A 24,738-nucleotide genomic window follows, 5' to 3' on the forward strand; every position below is an offset into this window, starting at 1 on the left:
GGAATTCTAAGCAGACACTCATTTGAAGATCTAAGGTTAATACAGTCTCCTTACAACCCCGCACCAAGCAACTCTGATCTGGTCTCCTAACTAAGAATATAAACACATCTACTGGAGACCCTCAGCCATTTAGCCTCCACATAGATAATAACATGTAACGATTTGTTTCGAGTTGCTTCAAGTGAATGCTGGCATGCCTCTTTAGTGAAAATGTGAAGATTGCCATCATGTTGTCCGTTCAGAAGTGGCTGGATAAACTCAAATATCATGTAGCTATTCAAGAGAAAAAGAAGTTTGTGAGATTCAGCTCTCCACCCCCTCATTTTGGGGAGGGGCTTCTGCTAAATAAAGCAGCTGCCCTGAGACAGTCATGCAAACAGCAAACGGCCTCACTATAGACGTGGTGGTGCCTGATCTTAAGCTGGCAACCCACGTGGACAGATGTGGACTACTAGTTTTATACAGGAGGTACCAGGAAATTTAAATTAGATTATCCTGAAGCAAAGCTTCCTATGCCTGTGATGTGGATACACAAAACTAATATGGACCTTCAACATTCAGTAGAAGCTTGGCAATAACAAAGCACCTGCTGTTATTTGTCCAATAACAATGGCATCTGAGGGTACCAGAGCAGACAGTGGTTCAGGGCCAGACTCTTCTCACATGGACCCAAACTGGTGCAGGACATCCAAAGGACATATTAAGAGGCCCATGAATGCCTTTATGCTCTGGTCTCAAATCGAGAGACGCAAAGTTACTCAGCGCTGGCCGGACATGCACAATGCTGAGATTTCCAAGCGCCTTGGCCGTTGGTGGAAACTCCTTCCTGACTGTAAGAAAAGACCCTTTGTCCAGGAGGCAGAGAGACTCAGACGTGAGCACATGGTCATCTATCCAGACTACAAGTACCGTCCTCGGAAGAAGAGCAAAATGTCCACTGTCAGCAGGGCAAGTGAGAAGAGTCCTAATAATAGCTGTACATTCAAAACCATCTCTGACCAGCATGCCCTGAGCAGCTGGAGCACCAGCTCAGAAGCCAAGTCCAGTGAGCAGAATGGAGGAGAACAACCAACAGATCTTGTCTGGACTGCAGCACCTGTCCTGCATAGTCAACACCAGCAAGTCTGCCAGCTTGGAAACCACCCTGATGTCCCTGACATGCTCCATTACGGCCTTCTGCAGTCTGGAGGACCAGTGGACAGCTGGTCGCTAACATCCATATCTGGAAGCTCCTCAGCATTAAGATCCTTAAACTCCAGTGAAGATCTTCTGCAATTCAATGCTGGCAGCAGTAGTGACCCTGGGGCAGAGCTACAGGGTGGATGTACGCTGGACAAGGAACATGACTCCATTCACCACAGCTCTATGGGTCACTTTGACTTCTCAGACTGCTGCATGCTAGAGATGGATGAGCTCATTTCGGACCTTGTGTTCAAGTACTGAGGCTACTTAGGATCCTTTATGACTTCAAGTTTAAATCAAGTGAAGAGGTGGCTGATTTTACCTGCTAACTACCAACTCCTGTCACATAAACAGAAATTTGATATCTCTTACATGGTCATGGCCTTTTCCGTCTCCAACCACAGTAACAGAGAGGTAACTCACATGCTATAGTCCTATTAGCCTGGGCTCACAGCCAGGTGAGGGTAAATCGAGGGACTCCAATAGCCCAGGCACTAGTAGCTGTTTGGGAGTCAATGACTCATTTTAAAATGGAGGGATTCAGTGTGCCTTTCTTTGGGTTTCCCAAAGTAATAACGCTCCCTTTATTACACAAAACACGTCTAAAAGTGATAAGTGGATCCCAGGGATTTTGGTTGGACAAAGCCATTTCTGGACTCTCAAACACTGGACAGATGAGGAGTGTTTAATTTGAAAGACAGACAAAGATTTCACTTGGTGAACTGTGATCCATCCACCTTGAAACCTGAACTTCTGAAAATCTACCTGATACAATTATATCTTCTTTCTTTAAACCCAGTAAACAGATAAATTGGACAACAGTAGCTTGCTAGCTGACCGTGTATGTCTGGAACAAAGGCAGGTCAACTCACCGTATGTTATTTGAACTGAGCAGAAGTACTAGGGCACTTAACCATGTGCTAGGGGTGCTATGGACAAAGGAAAAACTAAAGGAAAAACCTGGAGTGTGCTGGAAAGAAGGATTCATTCAGCTGTGCATAGAAGGTTAGAACATACTTCAGGATCTTAGTGGCTACTTAATTCTGGGACACAGCAAAACAAAATTAAAGTGAGTGTATCCACAGCATGTTTGAGAAGAGATTTGTTTATATATGTGCCATAACAACTCGGGTTAAGATTGCGTTCATCATCCAATACTGTAGTGGAAAACGTTGAGCCGTAGGAAAGGCAGCAGAAGTGTAGAAGTAAGTGGGGCAGCCCAGAGTAAAAAAGGAATCAGTTTAGGGTAGAAATGAAGTGGCCAGCTGGGCTAGAAGTGAATACTGAAGACAGGAGAAAGGAAGCGAGCAAAAGTGACTAGGAGAGAAAGGAAATTGGGTAAATAGATGAATAGAAAAGGAATGGGGTGGAATATAGAAGAAGTGAAGGAGCAGACATGATGATGAATCAATGAATGAAATATGTGGGACAGACCAGGCATATTAAAGAAGACTGGAGCAAGAGTGAAGGGGCAAATTGGGGCAGGAAAATATAGTAGTGGACTGAGAAAGATTATATTAGAAGTCATTAGGAGAAGAACAGAAAAGGTAAAAAGAGTGGAATGGGACAGAAATGAAAGAAAGTAGAGGTGATCATGAAAGATGAGGAATAACAACAAAAAGACAAAGACTTCAGCAAGAGTCAAGGAGCAAAAAAGTACAGAAGACAAAGGCCCAGGAAAAGGAAAAGAAAAGTAGCAGTGAAGGAAAGCAGACAAGGAATGAAGCAAGTGGGTCAGACCTGGGGACAAAATGGAAGAGACCAGGGTAGGATTTTAGGAACAAAGTGGGGAGGAGGTGAATGCAAATGAAGAAAATGCAGAAGATTGTGCCACAAGTAAAGATTTGTAAAGAGAAGTCTAAAAGTCAGGGAAAGAGATGAGGAAAAGGACAGGCGTGAACACGTGGGAGCAGAAGAGAAGGGAAAAAGGGTGTAAACTGAAGATGAAATTCATAGGGAATAAATTGGTGGGTCAGATGATAATAGCAGAGGTGATTTCAAAAGAAATGGAAAGAACGAGTCCAAAGTGTAAAAGAATAGACATGAACAGAATGATACTGGCCAGACGTGAAGAATAGAAATAAGGGGGTGCACTTGGGTAGAAGAACAGGAGGACAAACAGGGGTAATAGTGAAGAAGTAGATAAGCAGTGGCTAAAAGTGTTGGGAGTTGAAAATGAGGAGATCGATGGGAAAGACAGACAAGCAGAAATCAGCAGCTTTTGCTGCTAGTAGTTGGCACAATTTTGGACTGATTGACCATCAACCTGAACATATTTATAATATATTTCAAGAAAAATCTGGACAGTATCTACTAAAAAAGAACTCTAGAACTTTGCATTTTACTTGAAAAATGCTCATTGTTTTTTTAAGTTTTTGGAGTGAATTTAGTAAGCAGAAACAACATTAAAATGAGAGTGAACAGGAAGACCTCACATGTGTAGCTGGACTCATCTGTAGGAGTATGTGTTTAAGTTAACCAAATGTGAGCTTGTGAGCATGAAGTGAAAGTCTGTTTCTATGTAAATGTTTGCATTTGTGTGGGCTGTAGCAGCTGATGTGCCTTAGCACAATGTCAAGGACATTTTTATCATCTCCTGAAAGTATTTTCTTCTGAAAGTGTTGCATATCATCTAAACCTCAAATTAATATTCCATATGTGCTGGCTGAGTGGGAAGACAAAACTAATCAGTATGCACCCTAGTGGCTAAGGTGATGGGCTGTAAACCATACGGTTGTCAATTTAGTCTCAACTATTGTGTAAATACATTCTTGTTCATCATGGTGCCAAAGAGTGGCAACAAAGGTGCATGTTGGAAGAATTTCATAGTATTTTGTATACTTGGCAATACTCTTATAAGTGCTACTGTACTTATGTCAAGCCTCTTAACATAACCCGTGTAAATGGCTAGCGCAGACTGCTACTCACCAGCCAGGCTGTGGCTGTGAACTGCTATAATAATAGAGATTAATTGAAATCTCTCTGCACATAATATTTCATCTTTAATTTGTTTTGACATGTGTATGTGGTACAAGTACATTTTTATTTGTCTCACAAAGACTACTGACAGTAGTTTATCAACAACAGACCACGAATGCACCAGCATATAATAAATTATGTACTGTAAAAAGGAGACCTTGTATAATTTGAAACAATCCACAATAACACAACATGCAATAGTTTGTGAAGATGTCTTTCCAGACAACGAGTCTAGAACAGAACTGAGAAGAAGATGGCCTGTTCCCAAGGTATATAGTCATTTGGCAAGAAGGGGCGGCTCCAGAAAGGCAAAAAATGGAAGTCAAATCAGTCTTCTGTTCTTCAGAGGAAAGAATAGTGAAGGCATTAGACCACAGTGCTAACCCCTGGTTCAGTGGGTAATTACCATCACCAGAATCCTTAAACCGTCTCTCATGTGCATGCACATAACAATGCATATATACAGTGATCGAAGACATGGATGGATTGGAAACCCAGGAGGAATAGATGGTTCCCTAACTCTAACTTTGAATTTCCTCATGGGGAAATCTATCCTAATCTAATCTAATTAGCCCAGGAGGCCATCATAACAGATAGATATCTGGGATGGATGGCCATGTCCTGGCTAAATTGCCATCCACAGCTTGGTCATTCTGGACCCCAAATCATACCCTGGCCCTTATTGACTAACTATCTCTCTCACCCCTTCATCACCTAATAGATATTGTGTGTTGAACGTACTGATGCAAGAATTGCTGCCATTGAATAATCAGGGTGGATGCTACAGATTAATGGTGGTTGAAGTGCTTTGAGCAGGTTAGAAAATCGCTAAATAACTGTAATTAATTTAATATTGTTACCATTATTATGACCAAAAGAGTTCCCTTTTATTCCCTTTTGCAGACAGGAGGCTGTCATGTATGGATAGTATGGATGGAGGGGCATTGCAACTGGATGGTTGGTATTCCCTTTCTGAGTTAGGAAGACCTGGGGAAATTAGTGTAGGACAGTGCTGGCTGTCTCCCATGTTCATGGGGTCCCCAGTACACTGAGTGGAAGCAGCTGTCTTGGTAAGCCCCTGTCTGGACAACTACAGGGCAGCATGGGAGTTATGCTTCTAATGGGCTACCCTGTTTGGGTTTTTTGGGGGAAGCTATTGAGATAAGGCTCACCTGTCCTACTGAGGTTCTACCTGACCTGTAAGTGGTTCATTTTAACTCCTGAAGTACTCCTGGGAGTTTTTTAAAAAGAAGCCCTCTGCCTCATCACAGGGAGTTGGAGACAGGAGAGGAGAAGGACAAAACTCACCTGGGAAGAGTGGAGGAGAAAGAAGAGAAAGACGAGAACAACAGTGCTTGCACTGATTAGGTCTTGTCAGAAGGTACAGTACTTCATTAATTAAAAAAAGTCTTTTCGAACCTGGGACTTGTGTGTTGTGCAGTTGTTATTCAGGAGTTTGAGGTTCTGACACCCTTTAGGCATTCTCATGCTGGTCTTCGTGAGTGGCTATTGACACTGATTTTAGATGCACTGATGCCAGTGCTAGTTATCAGAAGGAAGGAGAAAGAAGTGATGGCTGAGATCCTTCAGAATACTGTTTTTTCTTCATAAGGTAGTGTGCTTCAAATATTTCCTGAAGTAGTGCATCAGTAATATTCCAGGTTGACTCATATTTCTCCATCCTGGAAGGAAACAAAGTTAGAATGACACAAGGAACAAGAGTGTAAAAAAATACCCCCTTTGTCCATTAAATGGAAACACTTCCGAGATTCATAGGCTAAGCTGCACACTCAACATGGTAACCCATATCTAGCTGGAAGGGGCAGAAGGGTCTAGAGGAGTTTAATGAAAAACAGTATAACAGGCTAGATAAAATGGCAATCTTGTGCTACAGCTCCCTAGAGAGAGCCTGTCGCCACTGTTGTCTTTTGCAGACATCCTCTTGAGAAACCAGAGAGTGTCCAAAGTGAAGAGAGGCACAATGCAATGTGACCTTCTGCCCACAGGGTGGCACTACGGCTCTGTTCAGGCAGTCCTTCCAATCCCTTCTACAAGAAGCAGCTGCATAACCTCTGAGCTGCTAGTGCACTTTTACCATAGGGCACAAATTAAAATAACCTCAGGGCTGGAATGCTGGCCTCACACACACTGTCCATAAATGACCTGCACTCCCACAGATGCTTAAGGAATGTTGCAAGTTCTGATTGTAATAAAGGAAGACATTAACTTTCAGGAAAATCACGTGGAGGCCATTCTCTGTATTGAGAGATTTGATGTAAATGTCAGACTGATAAGATGAGGTGCTGCTTTTCTTTGCCCCAAAATGGACCACACATGATACCGTGTTGGTATTTTTTGAGTATTATGTTGTGGTACGCTTTCTTTTTGTGGGATAGCTCGACCTAAAGTCCCTGCCTTTCAGTTTAGCCCCCATCTGGGCAATATCCCCTCTTAATGCTGAACAGACATCTCTCATTGTGCTCCCCTTTTAGGCCCAAATCTGTCTAACTGATGAACTGCTGAGTGTGGCATTGCACCGGAGGATACTATGTGTCAGGCTGATGAGTCAATTTCTCTGTCCAAACTGACTATGCGGCATTGCGTGTTAGTCAGTTGTCAGTTGGTGTGGTGTCAGATTTAACAGGACTAAAACTAAAATATGAAACATTATGCCAATATCTCAAACAAATCAACTAACCACACATAGCGGAATTCCAGTTGACTCCTTCTTTATGAAAGATGATGACTCAGGAACTTCAGACAAGTCAGAGAGTCAAGGTGAGAAAGGAGGAAAACATCTTCCAGCATTCTGCTATCCCATGTTGGTCCAAGAGGTGGAGGTCACCAGGAAACTGGAGGTCAGTATTCTCAGGTGTTCAAAGACAGAGAAGAGGAACACAAATCTCCCCTGCAGTTCAATTCTGAGTCATTCTATTCGACTGAGGCCCACGGACCCTGTAAGACACCGTTGCAGATCAGCTCTGGGTCATTGCCAGCTTCACTTCCAGCTCAGGAGGGGAAGTGATTCTTTCTGTGGTTTGACACGGTATAAAATATAGGCCAAACGTGAGGAGAGTAGTCAAGGGCATACAGTAGTAATCCATAACAAAATGCTGTAATCCTCTATTTATTTCCCTAGTGTGGCTTTTTTTAATTTACTCTTTGCATTGAAAATTGTCCCTTACTTGAAAAGTACTCTGGGCTCCTTATACCCTTATAATATACCTTTGAGAAGAATTCTGAAAGCAAATCAGCAATTAGGAGCACAAATATATTATGGTGGTTATTTGTTTATCATTTCATTAAACGTATTAAAAGCAAGTAACATTCCATACAAGCAAGTCAAACTTGACAAAACTAAGTTCACATCAACTCCCACCATATGGTGGCTATTTAAATGCCAGCGTCTCATAGCTTGCCACTGCAGAAACACATTCAGTAACTTAGAAGCCTCTCATTGCAACTATTGTGCAATTGAACAACACTCCGAGGTGGCAAAAATTGAAATCATGCAGCTTTAACATAATTTTCAAGTGCAAACACACACAACTACTAAGATCTGACAGTCAGCCTCAAAGGGAATTGTTCCATAGAATTATGGAATTTATAGCAAGTAGGTGAGGCTATGGACCACCAAGGTCAAACCAGTTTCGGTCTACTGTGGTAAATATGCATGTTACTAAAATTTCAGTCGGTTAGCCCGCAAGCAAAGCTATCTTTCTAATCCGCCTTTCCAGGGAAAGCTTCTGGGCAGCTGGAGCCTATCCCAGTAAGAAAAACATTTTTCTGGATATTAAGGTCTATCAGGACATCCGTGATAGAGGTCTAACAATTAAACTGCTAGGAACTACAGCTTTATTCAAGTACATATATTAACAAGATCAGCCTCCAAAAGACACGAGAAGCAATCTCCTGAGATCTGACCAGATCAACCGCCAAGGAGGTCATTGCATGGCATCCTGGGATCTAAACATGTGAACCATTCTGTAAGCCAATGAGAGCTAATCGATTCAATTTCATTGTTGTAAAGGACATCACTGAGGCGTCTCACGGGGTTTGCCTCCAAGGAAATCATGTTGAGGCCTGACACGATCCGATCACTTGGAGGTAAACATCAACGATAGTGGATCATATAGAAGCAGACTTCAAGGTATTACAGCTGTATAAGAGTCGATTAATATAGCACTCTGTAAAGCAGTAATTGTACAAGCTATTGAGATCTGACAAAATAAATCTACAAGGAAGTCATTCTACAGGATTCTGGAATCTTAAAATGTAAACCCACAGACTAACGGACAGCTCTAATTGGTTCATTCTCACTGAAGTAAAGATGTACGCCTCATTCATCTCACACGATTAAGCTCCAAGTGAATCATTTAACTGAATACCAAAGTTTTTAAGGGTCATTTCCTTGTATGGAAATATACATGACAGTTTCATTTAATAGAATTATACTTGATGGAACGAAGGTTCAATGACTTTAAGCACCGGGCACAGGGCAAGTTTTGCTTCTGCCTTATGCCAAATGATTGCTGACATAGGCTCCAGCTACCCCGTGATACTGCTTTGAATAAATGGTTTAAGAAAATTGATGGACAGAAGGATGAATGGATGGAATTAAAGCTTTAAAGCAATAAACTAAAAAGATCACACTTTACGAGAGTAAAAAAAAAAGAATATAAATATAAAGTTTGTTCATGCCTTGCACCCTATGCTAGTTGGGATGGGCTCCAGCCCCCTCATGACCCTGGCCTGTTAGAAAATGGCATGACATGACATGATAGGATTACCCTCAAATTTATATGATATTTTTTGTAAAAAAAAATTATTATTTTTTAAAGTGAGGAAAAAGCAAAACAGAATAAGTAAAGTACAGCAATAAAAGGGGAATAAAGTCCCCATCCCACCGCTGCCTCCCAAACCTAAAAACCATACCCCAACCCATTTGAAGATGGCTGAAGTAAAAAGTTAAAAAGTGCAAGCAGCATGGCCAACAAATCCTGATTCAATCAAAATGAGCAATTTTTAATAGCTGCAATATTGAGGAAGGAGAAGAAAAATTAATGTGAGCAGCTGTTTTAAAAGAAGTAAGTTATAAAAGAAGTTCTTCCAATAATTTATCAGATGCTGGTCTTGCGTTTTCCAGCACGATGCCAGGAGGATTCAGCTAAAGAGCTTTACGAAATCAATTTCTTATTCAAGGAGTTTGATGAAAAATGAAGAAGATGAAAAAATAAGCTTTGGAGTACATGGGATAAAGACCTCTAAAATGAGTGAAAGAGAGGAGGTCCAGCAGGATGTGACACCTGATGAGGACATGTTTGCTGGAATAGCTAGCAACTCTAACATGACCTGGTATGAATTAATGTGTGCTTTTCATATTTGTGCCCTAGGGGGTTGTTACATTTTCCTTAAGAAAGGAAACCAGATTGAGAAATAGTGATGAGAGAGAAGGAACTGTAAACCAAAGCCAAAGGTGAAACCATAGCTCTGTTTTATAGTTCCCCGCCACTAAAACGCTAAACAAAGAATTGTAATAATGAGGCACAGCAAAGAATTCAGAAACCAGGTAATCAGAAACAGAAGAACTAAATAAAAAACACACAAAAGATTTCTCCACAAACTTAGATGATGATGCACCTGATATGCTGCAATTTATATTGTTGCATAGCTTGAGTTAACTGATGTACTCCAGGAGATGTGCTCTGTAGCAATGGAATCCGTCTCGTAACAACGTCAACTCAACATCATCTCAACATGGTGATACCCATAAAAAAATAAAAAACAGCAGGCTTACTTTTATTAATAATGGAAAACAATAACAGAAGCTGAAATGTTAAAGTACTCAGAATCATAACATGGGTGGGATGAGTTGGCTAGGGGATAGTGGGGTGACAAAGTTCGTTCAGGTATTCCTGTCTCTACCTTAATGAATTTTCTATGGAAGAACCTTGGTGAAACTATCATTAAATTGTATTTTCGGCGTTTCTGCTGTTCTACAAATGTTTCAAGCTCTGAGTATTCATACACAAGCTGCATTGCTGACTTTTAACACTTAGCTCAATTAGGCTCGTGTCACATCACACCACACTGAGTGAGAGAGCAATCAGTTGCTGAACCTCATTGCCTCTGGTGTCAGACAATTTCAAAGAGACCTTTACTACTACAGAGCCAGCAGCTGGTGATTGTCGCCCAAATGGTGCACCTTAATATTATGTCTTTGCTAGCAGCTATAGCTTCACACTGAAGCAGGACAGCATTGAGTCCTTTACATTGCTTAACTTTGCCATGTGACTGTGCAGCTTATCTCCACACTACCAGTCCCTTCCGGGAGCCTCTTGAACCTGCCACCTTTGATAGCATTACCAAAATAAGCTTGGCAAATGAGGACACACATAACAATGGGTAAATGTAAAAGATCTAAAGGGCTTTTAGGACAGATCTTCTTCAGTATTCATGGATGAAATACCTGTCACATGAAGAGCATGGAACCCTCAATCAAACATGGTACCTGCCAACAAGTATAACGTATGGATTTTGTGGTAGGCGGCCGGGATCCATGCCCAGCTGAGACACCCCTGCACACGATATTCAGGGGGAGCAGTCCTGGACAGTGCAATACCTGGACGCTAGATGTCCCCGGCAGGGCATCCCACAGGGCTCCATGGGAATTGGAGTTGGGTGCAGCCCTGTTGGGTCCCGCAGGCACCGCCATGGGGTGCTGTGTTGGGGACTCCTGAGCCCGTGTGGGCAGCATATTCATCACACCCGGAAGTGCAGCCAGAACTCGGTGATCAAGCACCTGGAGCACTTCCGGGTGAACTATAAAAGGAGCCAGTGACCACCACTCAGGGGCCAGAGTTGGGTGGAGGAGGACAAGGTTGCCTGGGAGGAGTGGTGGTGAAGAAGAAGAAAGTGCTTTGTGTTGTTAGTGTGCTTTGGGACTGTGTTGTGTCTGTGGGTACGAGGAAGGCATAGTCCACAGACGAAGAAAAATGAATATTTATTTTATTTTACACGTGCCACCCGTGTCCAATCTGTGTCGGGTCGGGCAAAATATAGCGTCCATCTTACAATTTATATTAATGAACAAAGAAGCAAGGTGCAAATAGATCAAACAGTAACAAAAATGAACAAGTGAGCACATAGTTAAATCCATAAAATCTAAATCCATAAAAGTTGCCATGAAACTACATTGTTGGAAATCAAAGCAAGTGTTAAAAAAAGCAGCAATTCAAAAATATAGTAAAAAACCCACATTTAACACATGAAAGAAAACAAAGACACAAAGTCATATCTGAAATAATGATGAGCATTAAATACACCACAAGAAAAGTCTAAAACAACTACAGGTCATTGCCAAGTAATTGCAGTTTCCGGGCAACTGTAATTGGGAAGCATGGCTAAAGACAAGGGTCACAGTAATAGTTCTTAGCATTGTGTCTCATATCTTCAGGGACTTGTGTTTCATTCACAATCCAATTATCGTCTTTTTATGTTCTCCTTTTGTTTTTCTGGATTTTTCAAGGTTCTCCAGTATCCTCTCTCTTGCCAAAAATATGTTCAATGATTTCTTTTAGTTTCACATTTTATCGTGAATGTTGTTGTATTGTCAGGAAAGCCACTACACTAGGTTCGTTTTTAGTAGAGAACAAGAAGAAATGGCTTTACACTGTACCTTAGCTTTTTAGCCTTGTTTTACATGTACACTCTGCAATACTGGTGAATCAGCAGTGAATGGCTGCACGCTTCTCACAGTCTGCTTCACCAGGTTTTCCATCACTGAGAGGACTCAAAAGTAAGACACCTCTTCACTTCCCTGAAGGACCTGAGTCAGGCAAGAACATCCCAGTGTTCCTAGATTACTAGTGTCAGTAAACGCAGGGCTGTTTAACTAATACAATAACAAATTGTTTCTTCATGTAAACATGTTTATTTGTGGGGACACAAACCATATCAAAAACTAGAAGTTAAAATGGATGAAGACATACACCGTAAACAATTCAAATCCATGTCACACAAGCAGCTTTGTGTCAGGTAGTTCACTCTGAGCAGTTACAGAGTTCAGGGAGTGCTACAGTTATAACAAGAGCCAGAAGAACAGATGTGACTGTGCAGAAGGCAAATTTTCAAAGTAGAGAAATCCTGAAAAATCCTCTGAAGGGTCAAACAGGAAGCATTGTCTCTTAAAAACCAAAAAACGCCAACGGCAGGCAAAGTCAGAAGAACCTCAAGATTCTCTAACAATCAAAAAACCTGAAATGGTTTTACACTCTCTTTTACACAGTGCCTTGATGGCTGATCATGTAAAATTTAAAGGAAAACAGCAATAGTTGCGTCATGCTAAAACATGAGTAACTGATAACTTATTGATAGTCATGTTATTCAAATCACACCTATCTACATAGCTGTACTAACTGGAAAGGTCACAATTCCTTATTTTATAACTTTTACAGTCTAAACACACCCTTTTATCTTTATCGTAAAGCTTGAACCATGACACTATATACTTGGATGCTTAAGGATGCTTTTTGGTATTGACAAATATCCCATCAACCTATTCTTTAGTTTATTTGCATACTCCCATTAGCCTTCAGACTGCTTTCTCCGTTTAAAACACTTGCTCATCCTATCCATGTTGGTTTCTTTATCTTTTTTTTAAACTGCATCTTATCTAAATAATTCTATAATCATATCTCTCTATTATATATAAAAATCCTGTAATGAGACAAGACTTTTTGGAAGATTTTTTCATGTCCCGCGACATGAGACTTTGGCCATAAGATTTTTTCAAGTCAAGCCCTCCTCTCAACCATATTTAACCACGCACATGGTAATCTCACCTCTCATCCGTGTGAATGCTTTTGTCAGACACACTTCCTGGTCTCTCAGCTCTTATAAATTTTAACATTTTCCTCACTTTAAGTTCCCAATTAAAGAAGAAGTATTATGTCCAAATCTTACTGAAGAATTTCATCACGAAGGGTTATCAATAGAAAAAATGAGTACACAAGCAATCCTAGCACCGAGAAACGATGAAGTCAAAGGAATTAATGCAACAATTGTCCATCAGTTACACAGCAAATTAGTTAAATGCGTATCAATAGACTACGCTGAAACAGTCTGTGGTGATCATGCAGAAGATGATAACATCAACTTACAAAATCCCGTAGAATACAACCGTTAACACTGTCTGGTCTTCCACTGAATGAATTACTGTAGAAAGAAGGATGTACCCAAGAAAGGTAATGTAGTACATCTTCAGGGGATAACATTAGAGAACAAAGGAGATCTTGATATGCCATTCGTATTAAAATGTTAACAGTTTCCTGTTACAATAGCTTTTTCAAATACAATTAAGAAATCTCAGAGCCAAGCATTCGAAAAAGTCATTTTATTTAATAGAGAGAAAGAAACGAAATTCAATCACGGGCAGTTACGTGTTGTGTTGTCACGATGAAAGTCCGAACACAGAATTAAAATTCAATGTGGTATTGACAAAAATGTAATTAAAAAAATTGTTTTTACTGAAGTTTTACAGTAAAAGTGTAAGTTTACAAAGTTTTTGCGTGTTCATTTCAAAGCCAAACAGAATGAAATCGTATTACGCAATTAATAACTATAACACAACATGAAGCATAATTTATTTTCAAATTATTATGTTTTACTCTTTTTTAATATGGTTAATTACTCGATGTAATGTAAAATAGTTCTATTATGCATATGTAACAATTCTCATGAAAATAAAAATCTGTTTAAATTGTACATCCGCATCCCCATACGCGAGCGACAGAATCGCAAAGAGGCCAGCACATAGCACAGACAGGGGGGCTGGTGAGCGAAGCAACCAGGGGGCAAAGCCCCCTAGTATTAAAATATCACACAGAATGCATATTGTGTCTTATTACCACATAATGAGTAAAATCATGGGCATCAGCACGAAATTTTGCAAGGGGGAGGCAAAATTTCGGATGAATTACAAAATTGAGAAATGCAGTGTAATTAATTGTTGGCATGGTAATAATTTCTTGTCCAACCATTAATGCAAAGACAACAATACTTAAAAAAATGTCACTTGGCTTTCCAGGGGGAGGGCCATACATCCCCTCACTTTGCCATCCCGGTGATGCCCATTTTTAACTCTGATACAGCCCCATATGTCAGTGTGCTTTCTGATGGATAGCCATGACCCCTTGCACAAAATGCTGCTGGTATAGGTTGAGGCTCCCTGCAATTCTACAATAGAAACATTACATTCAGAAAATGGAAACATGGGTGACTAAGAAACAAACAGCAAAGGCGAGGCCAAAGGCACGACACTTAGGGTTGTTTAAGAAAGGGGAGTTATAGAGCAAGACACAGTTTGGATGCGGCTATTAATCCAGCAGCATGTGTTTGAACAGTGGGAGGAAGCGTATTTAGCATGGAGAAAAGCTTGCACGTTTATGAAGAAGAAGCTTGAAATCAAGCCATGATCTACACAATGTAAGGAAGTAGAAACTCTGCCCATCATGCCACTGTGCCACCCTCAAAGTAAGTATTTCAGAATAACACAGCTATCAGTTAGGAATCCAAATCCAAGAAGATATACTATATGTGATACTAAGATCAACGGGATAACAGGAGTTGTAGCTGCAGGATAATGAGATTTAACAGGATCACACTTCAACAGTATAAAGCTTATGGATGTTGAATTCCAAAGCAATTAGAATTAGAGGAAGTAAAACTTCAGGACAGCCATATGTAACTACCAACAAAAAAAAAAAAGACTGCTGGGACATTTAAAACAAGACTAATGACAGTTTATTTAAGGGATTCTGAAATATTTCAGATTCAGGAATATGGAGGCGTAGCTGCAGAGTTCAAAGGCTTACAAGTTATGTTGACACAGAGGAGAATTAGGGAACCGCAAGCTGGAGAGAACAAGGGAAGATAGGGCTGGGGTGGAGCAGCACTCTCAAGAAAAGTACTGGTAGGACCATTAGAGATAATCTCAATGCAAAAATAAGAATATTTTCAGGGGTGAGATGGGTACCTGGGAGGGTCCCATTCAACAGCAACACCATTTATTTATAGAGCACATTCTTATATACAGGATGTAGCTCAAAGGGATTTGGAAAATGTCAAAGAAATAGTTACAAACAAAGAAGACCAATTTAAAGATAGAGAAGAATAATAATGAATAAACAAAAATACGAAAATAACAAACACTTACGTAAGATATATATATATAATTGATAGAAAACTGTTATTTGAGTGTCTAAAGATGAGTCTGATGATAATGTCAGATGTCTGGGAGGGGGAGGAGGAGTTTGAGAGTATGCCCTAATAGGGCGTTGTCACACCCACCACACGACGAACCACCTGGATTGGGACCCGAGTGCAGTGGGTGACACCTCAGCACCAAACTGGAACTAACTATGTCAGGTTTTGTACGGTGGCTAGAGTGCCAGTGCTGCCACCAATCCCCACATTTTCCCTGTAAGTTGGAGGGCTGGATGCAGACTAAGAGGCCAAAAGACCACTAGACCCCCATTTGGCATTCTACCTAACACAAATGTTCTTAAGTAGTTTCTTATTGCTTTTGTTTAGGCTTCATCTTGAAGTGGGTCTTGTAGGAAGCTGAATATCCAATTTAATTAAAACATCACAGGTGGCTGCACAGGATTTTGAACAGATAGCGGAACCGGAAAAGAAAACAGAGGAAAGTAGAGATTAATAATGATTTTAAATTCGACGAAGAACATGACAATTCTATGCATATCTAGGCAACAACATTAAAGAAGGGGAGACAGAAGTGCCACTTGCACAGAACATGTCATGATCCCCAGGACACAAAAGGCACACTATCTCAACAAGGTATACATAAGACCATGATGTCTTTCAGATAGTGCAGGCAGCTGATGTTATTATGCAAGTTATTTAATAAATTTAGTAGTGAAGCACACGGACCTCTGGCTGCATACATTTCTCCATCTTTATTGATATTGAGTTGTGTATCCTGCACTTGATGCTCAGCAGATTAACTTGTTGTTCTGCTTCTTTCTAATTCCATAATTATGTTTGGACTCTTTACATGTTGGAGGCAGGGCCACCCTACCATCACTGCTCCTTGAGATCTCACTCTTGCTATGTGTGTGATTTGAGAAGGCTCGTGAGCAGGAGGTCATTCGCTAACTGTGGAATTTGTAATTGTTACTATTTATTGTTTTTGGATTTTCTGCTTTTTGATTATCTTCAATCTTTCTTAAAGATGATGTTTGTTAGATATAAATTTGGGACTTGTTTGCTTAGAACTACCTTTTGATTTCTGATTGTCCTTTTTATATAAACCAAGGGTTTACAATCACTTCTTGTCTTGTGAGGCTTTTGTTATATTTTTGTATCTTTCTAGTTGTTTTGCCAGCTCTCCATTTTTGGTTTCTTCTGCAGCTGAAGCCAGTAGATATTATTAGTAGCCTGGCTGAGTTCAAGTGCACCACGGATGAGCAGACCAGTTAGGAGTCTGGCCTGCGCCCTTGCTTGCTTTTGTAGGGTGCCAACACCCTTTTTGCCATTGTGAAAACTGTATATTGTAACATCTAGTACATCCAAAGTCATTTCTCTAACACTAACAAAAATGCGAAAAGGTGGAACAAAGCATAGATGAGGTCAGGGACCTTTAAAGGGACAAAATACCAATAGAGAGAAGATAGAACAGAAAATAAAATCATCAAAACCACCACAAGAAACCTAAAGTCATAGTCAAGAATGAAGCCATTAATATCAATGCTCTCTCTCTTACACTTAATACCAACAAGTTCGTTTTGTTGAATGAATCCAATGTTTGGATAAAGATCCTTGCTGTGCCACCATCTTAAGTAGAAACTAGGGGGCTTTGTCCCCTGCTCGCTTCGCTCGCCCATCACCCAGGGTGCACTACGCTCCCACCACTTTGCGTCTCTGCCGCTCGCGTTGTGAATGGGTGGGCTGAATGCACACTAAGTAGATGCGGTCGGATCAGGTGCTGGCTTGATGCTGCTGCTGCTGCCGAGCTGCGTGTTCCGCTTGTTGCACTGCACGTCAATCATTTAAAAGCCTGTACAGCAGCTGTCCTTTTGTCTCACTGCCTTGTCTTGTGGGACGTTTAAGTGTCTCTCACGGGACGTCAAAGTCTCTCCGAGAAAATCACGTATCGTCTCCTTCCAAGCCTTCCAAGGTTTTTTCATAATAGAGAGATAGCATGATGATGAAGCCCACCGTGGTGACGTTTGCACACATAAGTAGCAACAGAGGTTATTCATATAAACAATATGGCTGTGACCAAGTACCAGATGCCTGCACCAACAAGAAGAAAGTGATACCAAGGTGACGTGACCATCATGATAAATATTTTGCAGGATAGAAAAATGATAGATAAATGTGCGTAAATGTTGGGACAGATTACAACGGAGCTCTAGACTGATATTTCTGCAACAGGTAGTGGCAAGGGGAAGAGAGGCCAGAGTTGGCAGAGAAGAATAGAGCAGATGAACTTTATGCTGAATTACTTTTAACGAAGGCAAGTGATCAGGCCACCTGCCCTGGCAATCCCTATTTGAGATCTGAACCCACTTAGGTAGGCATAGAAAGTCGGCAGGGTCTGATTTGTTTAGTTGTTACTTTTGTGTTTATCCCTTTGTTCTTCTTTCCATGTGTTTTATTTGTTTAATAAATGTTTTTCTATTTATTCTGTAAGATCACAACACCAATGTTCACTTGGAAGAAGATTTCAAAGCAAATAAGTAAAATCAGGATTAGACTCCAAAGAAATAAAACTGCAAGAGAATAAGAATCAACTGCAGGACAAGCTGCTAAAATGGGGTTAGACTTGTGGGAGGTTAAACCACCAGAGGCTGGCACGCCTTCAGGGAGCTCATTTTACAGAAAGTGACTTGAAGCTGGCTGAAGATAGATATCTGATAGGGTCAGATGGCAACCTGAGGTAACACAACTCAAAAACAATTTTTTTTCTTCTGCTTAACCAGAAGCCACACGTCTGCTTCACATCCTTTCTGTTCTGCTCTCAGTGTGCCCTAAACGCCCTCTTTCCAGTTTTCAGTACGGGGAATGTGTGTGTGTGTGAAAGTGTGTTTGCATTTCTGAGAAACCTACTCACAGTCTGAGTTGTCCCTCTCGGTAAATACTTTAGGTTACTTCCAGGAGGGCCGGGTCCACACACTTTCTGTGCAGTAAACAACCCTCGGTTTCACAATCCTGCTCTTCATGCCACCTAAGCAAATCTAATCTAATCTTTTCTCTGCTCTGAGACTTAGTGCTAAGGAAGCAAAGCCAAACTGGCAATAAGCCATCAGGGAACACAGCATTTAGAAATGATTTGGCTTGTGGTATCTTCCTCATTTCTTCCAAAATCAGTTCAGAGTGTCAAATATTTGTATTCATAAGCCTGTTAGTACAGGGGAACAACAAAACAAGCATGTGATTATTTGCAAATTGCTGCCCTAACTGGGATGAACCCAGTTAGGAGCAAGATTGGAAACCAAGAGTCATACTGGGAAGTGAAGTGACACAGGCTGAAATGGGAGATCTATTCACATCACTGGTTTTATAAGGTGAGCCTAAAATGGATGAATGGCACCTGTCAGTCACAGAGCAGTGTTCTGTCATAGAAATGGGATGCTAATGGTGGTCTTACAGTGCCTTTTGTTCCCTTCATAATTCAGGTCAAAGACTCCTGAGTGTAACTAGACAGCTCTTTTAGAGTGGGAACACGGTATCTCCATATCCTAGGAGAGCCATTTCTAGATGAGAAGAAATTTGGGTTCCTGCCTGTAGTGGCATTGGGTCTCGGTCCTTAATGGTACCTTAGCTGATCACTCATCACATAAAAATCACAGTCCAAAAGATTCAGCTGCAAGCCTCCCACACTCTGACAACAGTGCTGTTTATTATTACCGATGAGATACCAGAAGCAACAAGCTCTCCATGTTCATTTTGTGGTTCTTCTCTTATCTCTGGGATAGCCACACTAACATATAATACTATAGACACTGTCACTGCCTTTGTACCCCAAACATCCCATGAGCCAACAGGCTGACAGCCCAGGAGCTAGGTGTCTTCAGGATCATCACTTCCTTTTATCATTGTTACCTAGTGGTTGACTGCATAAAAAGTGAAACTGCTCAAATGGCCACAGCTGTGGCACAGAGTAAAGCAGCAGAGAGTTGTCTCCTTCATTTGTTTAAAATGACGGAACTGTGCTAAATCTACTTAAATACAAACACTCCAGTATTCTTATTTAGAAATGACTCTCATATGATATGGAGTTACAGTTTTCCAACTTTAAAATGGCTGACTTCTCACTCCATTGGCGACCCCTGAACATCTGAGTTTCTACTTTTTTCACCTAATAGGAGGTCTCCCGTGATCTAATGCCACCAGTCCTGGTGTTACGGTGAGCCAGAAGAGGTAAATACTCCATGAAGTGCTGCATTGTAGGATTGACCAGATTTGTCGTTTTCATCAAAATTGTTCTAATTAGTATTTATGTCAGAAAATTTTAAAATTCTCTATTAATTACAATGGACAAAAACACATTTGGAAGCATCTAGTGGAATTTGGCCTGCTGGTCATAAAAACCATCTTCATATGTTCCTAGCACGTACCGTTTTATTGCAATTACCTTGTTTTGTGATTTCCTCTCGATGATAAATTTTCATATAAAGTAAAATAACTACATCCGTAACATCCAAGGTGATATAAAAGTAGTGGCAGATAGACCAAGCCCTGTTTTTTCATTTGAGAAGGATCCAGCCATGATAAGAGTCTCATTACTTTAAAAAGAACTGGTCGCTCAATAAGCATTTTTTTCCAGGGCAGAAAAGTGTCGTACGCAAAACTACTTGTTGACCCAACAAAATTATTTTTACTTCCATTTTATAAAACTTTGACTGATGAAACATTTTGTGATAGCAATGAATTAGGAAGGTGAAGAATTTCAATATCTGATACAGAGATCTCAGGAATAACTGATGCCAAGATTAAGGAATCAGGGGGCCTTTCAAAAGGCAGGGCCTGCCTTGCGGCACTTCTTGTGTGATTTTAGACTATATAAAAATAAATGGTATTGTATTGTATAAGGGATATATTTTTATTGGTTCACAAATCAATGACAAGTTGATTTAAGATCTGTTAGTGGAGCTGGAAGATATTCAAGGATGGTGTTGAGCGTTTTCTTGGCAACTAGATAGCACCAAATTACATCCAGCTGTTTGACGACATGCTTCAAGCATACAGAACTATGAAATATTTTTTTCCTGCATTCACCCCTGGGCTGTCTCTTTGCTAATATTGATGTAGTTAGTATAGGACACATTGAAATGTTCCACCAGGACATATTAGCAATGGAAAAGAGGCATCCGGGCAAGTAAAATTCATCTATCTATTGCTGGACACTAAAACAAAATGCATCAGAGCCTGGGTACAAATGAAAATCAGCAGCAAAACATTTTTAGCTCAGTTGAACTAATGTATGGTGTTAACATCATTAAGTGGTTAAACACACTGGATTCAATGAAAGTAAACTTCACATTTCTCCAAATTACTTACTTCGTGGTATAGTCAAACTAAAATTAATTTTTTAATTAACTTGAAGCTGCCTATGATAATCAGCAAATATTTTTGCTCGTAGTAAATCTTTACAGACAATGTGGCAGGCGGCTGGGGGTCAGACCCAGCCAGGACGCCTGGAAGGACTGGGAGACGGACTATACATTCCCCGGGCCACGAGGGGGCAACCGCCCTGATTAGTGTGGGGACCATGGGAATGGAACACGGAGGCTCAAACCCATTGGGGCCCGTGGCCATTGCCAGGGGGCGCGCCGAGCTTCATAGAGCCTGGGAGGTCTGCACTTCCGCCACACCTGGGAGTGCTGGTGGAGGAACTTCCAGGGACGCCCGGAATGCTTCCGGGTGCTCATGCGGCACTTCTGCCACACCAGGAAGTGCCGCTGGAAGGACATCAGGGAGCACATCTGGGTGAATATAAAAGGGGCCGCCTTCCTACAGTCGGGGAGCCGGAGTCAGGTGGAAGAAGGCAAGGCTCGGGAGTGAGGAGGAAAAGCGGTCCAAGTAGGACCATTGAAAGGCCCAGGAAGTAAGGAAGTAAGTGCTGGAGTACTGTGTGTGTGCGGGACTTGTGTCTGGGGACCTTGTTCAATAAACGTGTGTGTTTTTTAAGAACTGCCAGTGTCTGTCTGGTTATGTCCAGGCTGTCTTCTCACAACAGGTTTCCTCCAGTGCTAGGTCTGTGTTAGTTAGGTAGTTTGTGGTGTCATTAGAACATTAGAACACTCTAGACGAGAACAGGCCATTCAGCCCAACAAAGCTCGCCAGTCCTATCCACTTATTTCTTCCAAAAAAACATCAAGTTGAGTTTTGAAAGTCCCTAAAGTCTTACTGCCTACCACACTACTTGGTAGCTTATTCCAAGTGTCTATCGTTCTTTGTGTAAAGAAAAACTTCCTAATATTTGTGCGAAATTTACGCTTCACAAGTTTCCAACTGTGTCCCCGTGTTCTTGATGAACTCATTTTAAAACAACAGTCTCGATCCACTGGATGAATTCCCTTCATAATTTTAAACACTTCAATCATGTCACCTCTTAATTTTCCTTTGCTTAAACTGTGAAGGCTCAGCTCTTTTAAACTTTCCTTATAATTCATCCCCTGTAGCCCTGGAATCAGCCTAGTTGCTCTCCTCTGGATCTTTTCTATTGCTGCTATGTCCTTTTTGTAGCCTGGAGACCAAAACTGCACCCAGCACTCCAGATGAGGCCTCACCAGTGTGTTATAAAGACTTAAGCAGAACCTCCTTGGACTTGTACTCCACACATCGTGCTATATAACCTAACATTCTGCTTGCCTTCTTAATGGCTTCTGAACACTGTCGGGAAGTCGATAGCTTGGAGTCCACTACGACTCCTAAATCCTTCTCATAAGGTGGACTCTCGATTTTCCAACCACCCATTGTGTATTCAAACCTAACATTTTTACTTCCTATGTTATGTCCTATGTTGGCTATAGTTAGCCAATAAAAGGTGTCATTTTGCTTGGCTTTTCTCTACATTCATAATGGCTAACATGGTACAACACCCTAGTACTACTTGCTATGTGTAATACTTTACATTTACTGATATTAAATTTCTTCTGCCAAAAATCTGCCCAAGCCTGTATGCTATCTAAGTCCTTCTGTAATGATATAACGGATTCCAAATTATCTGCTAATCCACCTATCTTGGTATCATCTGCAAACTTAACCAGCTTGTTACTTTTATTCCTGTCCAAATCATTTATATGTATTAAAAATAGCAGCGGCCCTAGCACTGACCCCTATGGAACACCACTCTTAACATCAGCCAGTTCTGATGAGGTTCCTCGCACCATCACCCTCTGGTTTCTGTGATCTGTTTGATTGGAGTGTCAGTCGGATCCTCATGATGCGACTGCTGAGAAAAACTAATACAATAATACAATACAATACAATTTATTTTTGCATAGCCCAAAATCACACAAGAAGTGCTGCAATGGGCTTTAACAGGCCTTGTCTCTTGACAGCCCCCCAGCATTGACTCTCTAAGAAGACAAGGAAAAACTCCCAAAAAAACCCTTGTAGGGGAAAAAATGGAAGAAACCTTAGGAAAGGCAGTTCAAAAAGAGACCCCTTTCCAGGTAGGTTGGGCCATGCAGTGTCAAAAAGAAGGGGATTAATACAATAAAATACACAGAACAGAACAAATCCTCAATACAGTATAAAAATATTACAAGTATGAAGCAGAATGTAACAGTAGATGATATCACATAATATGATTTGGATTTGTTTAGAGTCCTGGAGACCTCAGCTATCAAGCTGCCTCCCCCATTTGGCCATTCCACAGCTGAAACAGCACTGGGCCAGCCAATCCGATGAAAGGACCCCTCTATCTCACGATTCCTGCGATCCTCCATCAGGGATGACTTTACCTTAGGCAGGCAAAACAACTTGGCAGGTGGGCCGTGACACCAAGTGCCACATTTGAGTACCGAGAAGAGAAACAGAATAGGTGAGGGTTAGTGACAAATTATAACTATCATGTTACTTATGTTTTAGTGCTAATGACTAACAACAGAGATGCAGTCTGTACAGTTAATCAGCAGCTCTAGTCAGGATATGCTAAACTGAAGTAGTGAGTCTTCAGCCAGGATTTAAAAGCTCAGACCGAAGGGGCATCTTTTATAGTAGCAGGCAGACCATTCCATAGTTTAGGGGCCCTGTAACTAAAAGCTTGATCTCCCACTGTTATTTTTTAATTCTTGGAATCATAAGCAGACCGGCATCTTGAGATCTTAATGTGTGGTCTGGTTTGTAAGTCATGATAAATTCAGACAAGTAAGCCGGACCTTGGCCATTTAAGGCTTTATATGTTAAAAGGAGGATTTTGAAATCTGCCCTAAACTTAACTGGGAGCCAGTGTAAGGATTTAAGAACTGAAGTTATGTGTTTGTATTTTCTTGTTCTTGTAATAATTTTTGCAGCAGCATTTTGGATTAACTGGAGGCTGTATAAAGAACAGTTTGAACATCCAGTGAACACCACATTACAGTAGTCAATCCTACTAGAAATAAATGCATGAATTAATTCCTCAGAATCCTGTTTATTTAGAAAGCACCTTAATTTCCCAACATTTTTAAGATGGAAGAAACATGATTTGGATAACTTTGTAATGTGCGCTTTAAATGACATGCTAGAGTCAAAGATAACGCTTAGATTGCGGGCTGATTAAGTAAAATTAATGGGGATTCCAACTGAGTTAAATGATGACAGAATATTGTTGTGATCAGCGTCATTCCCTTCAACGATTAACATCTGTTTTATCTGTGTTTAAAGACAAATAGTTCTCATCCGTCCACTCCTTAAATAAACTAACACAACTAACTAAAGACAACATCGGAGAAACTTCATTTGATCTAAAAGAAAGGTATAACTGGGTGTTATCTGCATATGAATGAAAATTAACATTATGTTTCCTAATGAGAGATCCCAGTGGAAGCATTTAAAGTGAAAACAGTAAAGGTCCCAGTACTGAGCCCTGCGGGACACCATATTGAACTTCTGTGTATATTGATGGAGTACTGTCAGAACATTTCTGTACATATTGGAATCGATTTGATAAATAAGAACTAAACCAGGCGAGCACAGTGCCTGTAAGCCCAACATCATTTTCTAGCCTGTGCTAATGTGCTATTAGAGCCAGAACAAGAAACTCACTACCTCAACCAACAAAATAAAAAAAATGTGCAGAAATGGAAAATTAAAAAAGAGCACTCAAGAGGAATTCTGTTTGGGATATAGAAATACAATATGGTAAAGACAGAGGACACACAATGTTGGGATCAAGGTCAATGGAAGACCCTGGATCAATACAGAGGTCACAGCAAAGCCTTCCATAGGTGGTGCTCATAGTGTTAGGGAAACATGTTTTTGTTGCTGTCATGTCTCAGTAATGGATGTGTTCCTTAGCTTATGTTTATTTTTCATTCTCTATTTTCTTTCTTTATTTAA

At 40.7% G+C, this 24,738-nt stretch overlaps 1 protein-coding gene across 1 annotated transcript; it reads left to right on the plus strand.

Annotated features, from left to right (window-relative positions):
* Nucleotides 1-394: 394 nt before the first annotated feature.
* sox12 (SRY-box transcription factor 12) lies at nt 395-3,616 on the plus strand. The gene has a single exon (XM_028811986.2). It carries the CDS (start codon nt 610-612, stop codon nt 1,441-1,443), a length of 834 nt encoding a protein of 277 aa, XP_028667819.2. The 5' UTR covers nt 395-609; the 3' UTR covers nt 1,444-3,616.
* Nucleotides 3,617-24,738: the final 21,122 nt, after the last annotated feature.

The sequence above is a fragment of the Erpetoichthys calabaricus genome, chromosome 10, assembly GCF_900747795.2.
Source record: "Erpetoichthys calabaricus chromosome 10, fErpCal1.3, whole genome shotgun sequence".
In the NCBI taxonomy this organism is placed as follows: Eukaryota; Metazoa; Chordata; class Cladistia; order Polypteriformes; family Polypteridae; genus Erpetoichthys; species Erpetoichthys calabaricus.

Bases quoted from the DNA above. Each gene is read 5' to 3' on its own strand.
- sox12 (XM_028811986.2), top strand. From the start codon at position 610: ATGGCATCTGAGGGTACCAGAGCAGACAGTGGTTCAGGGCCAGACTCT.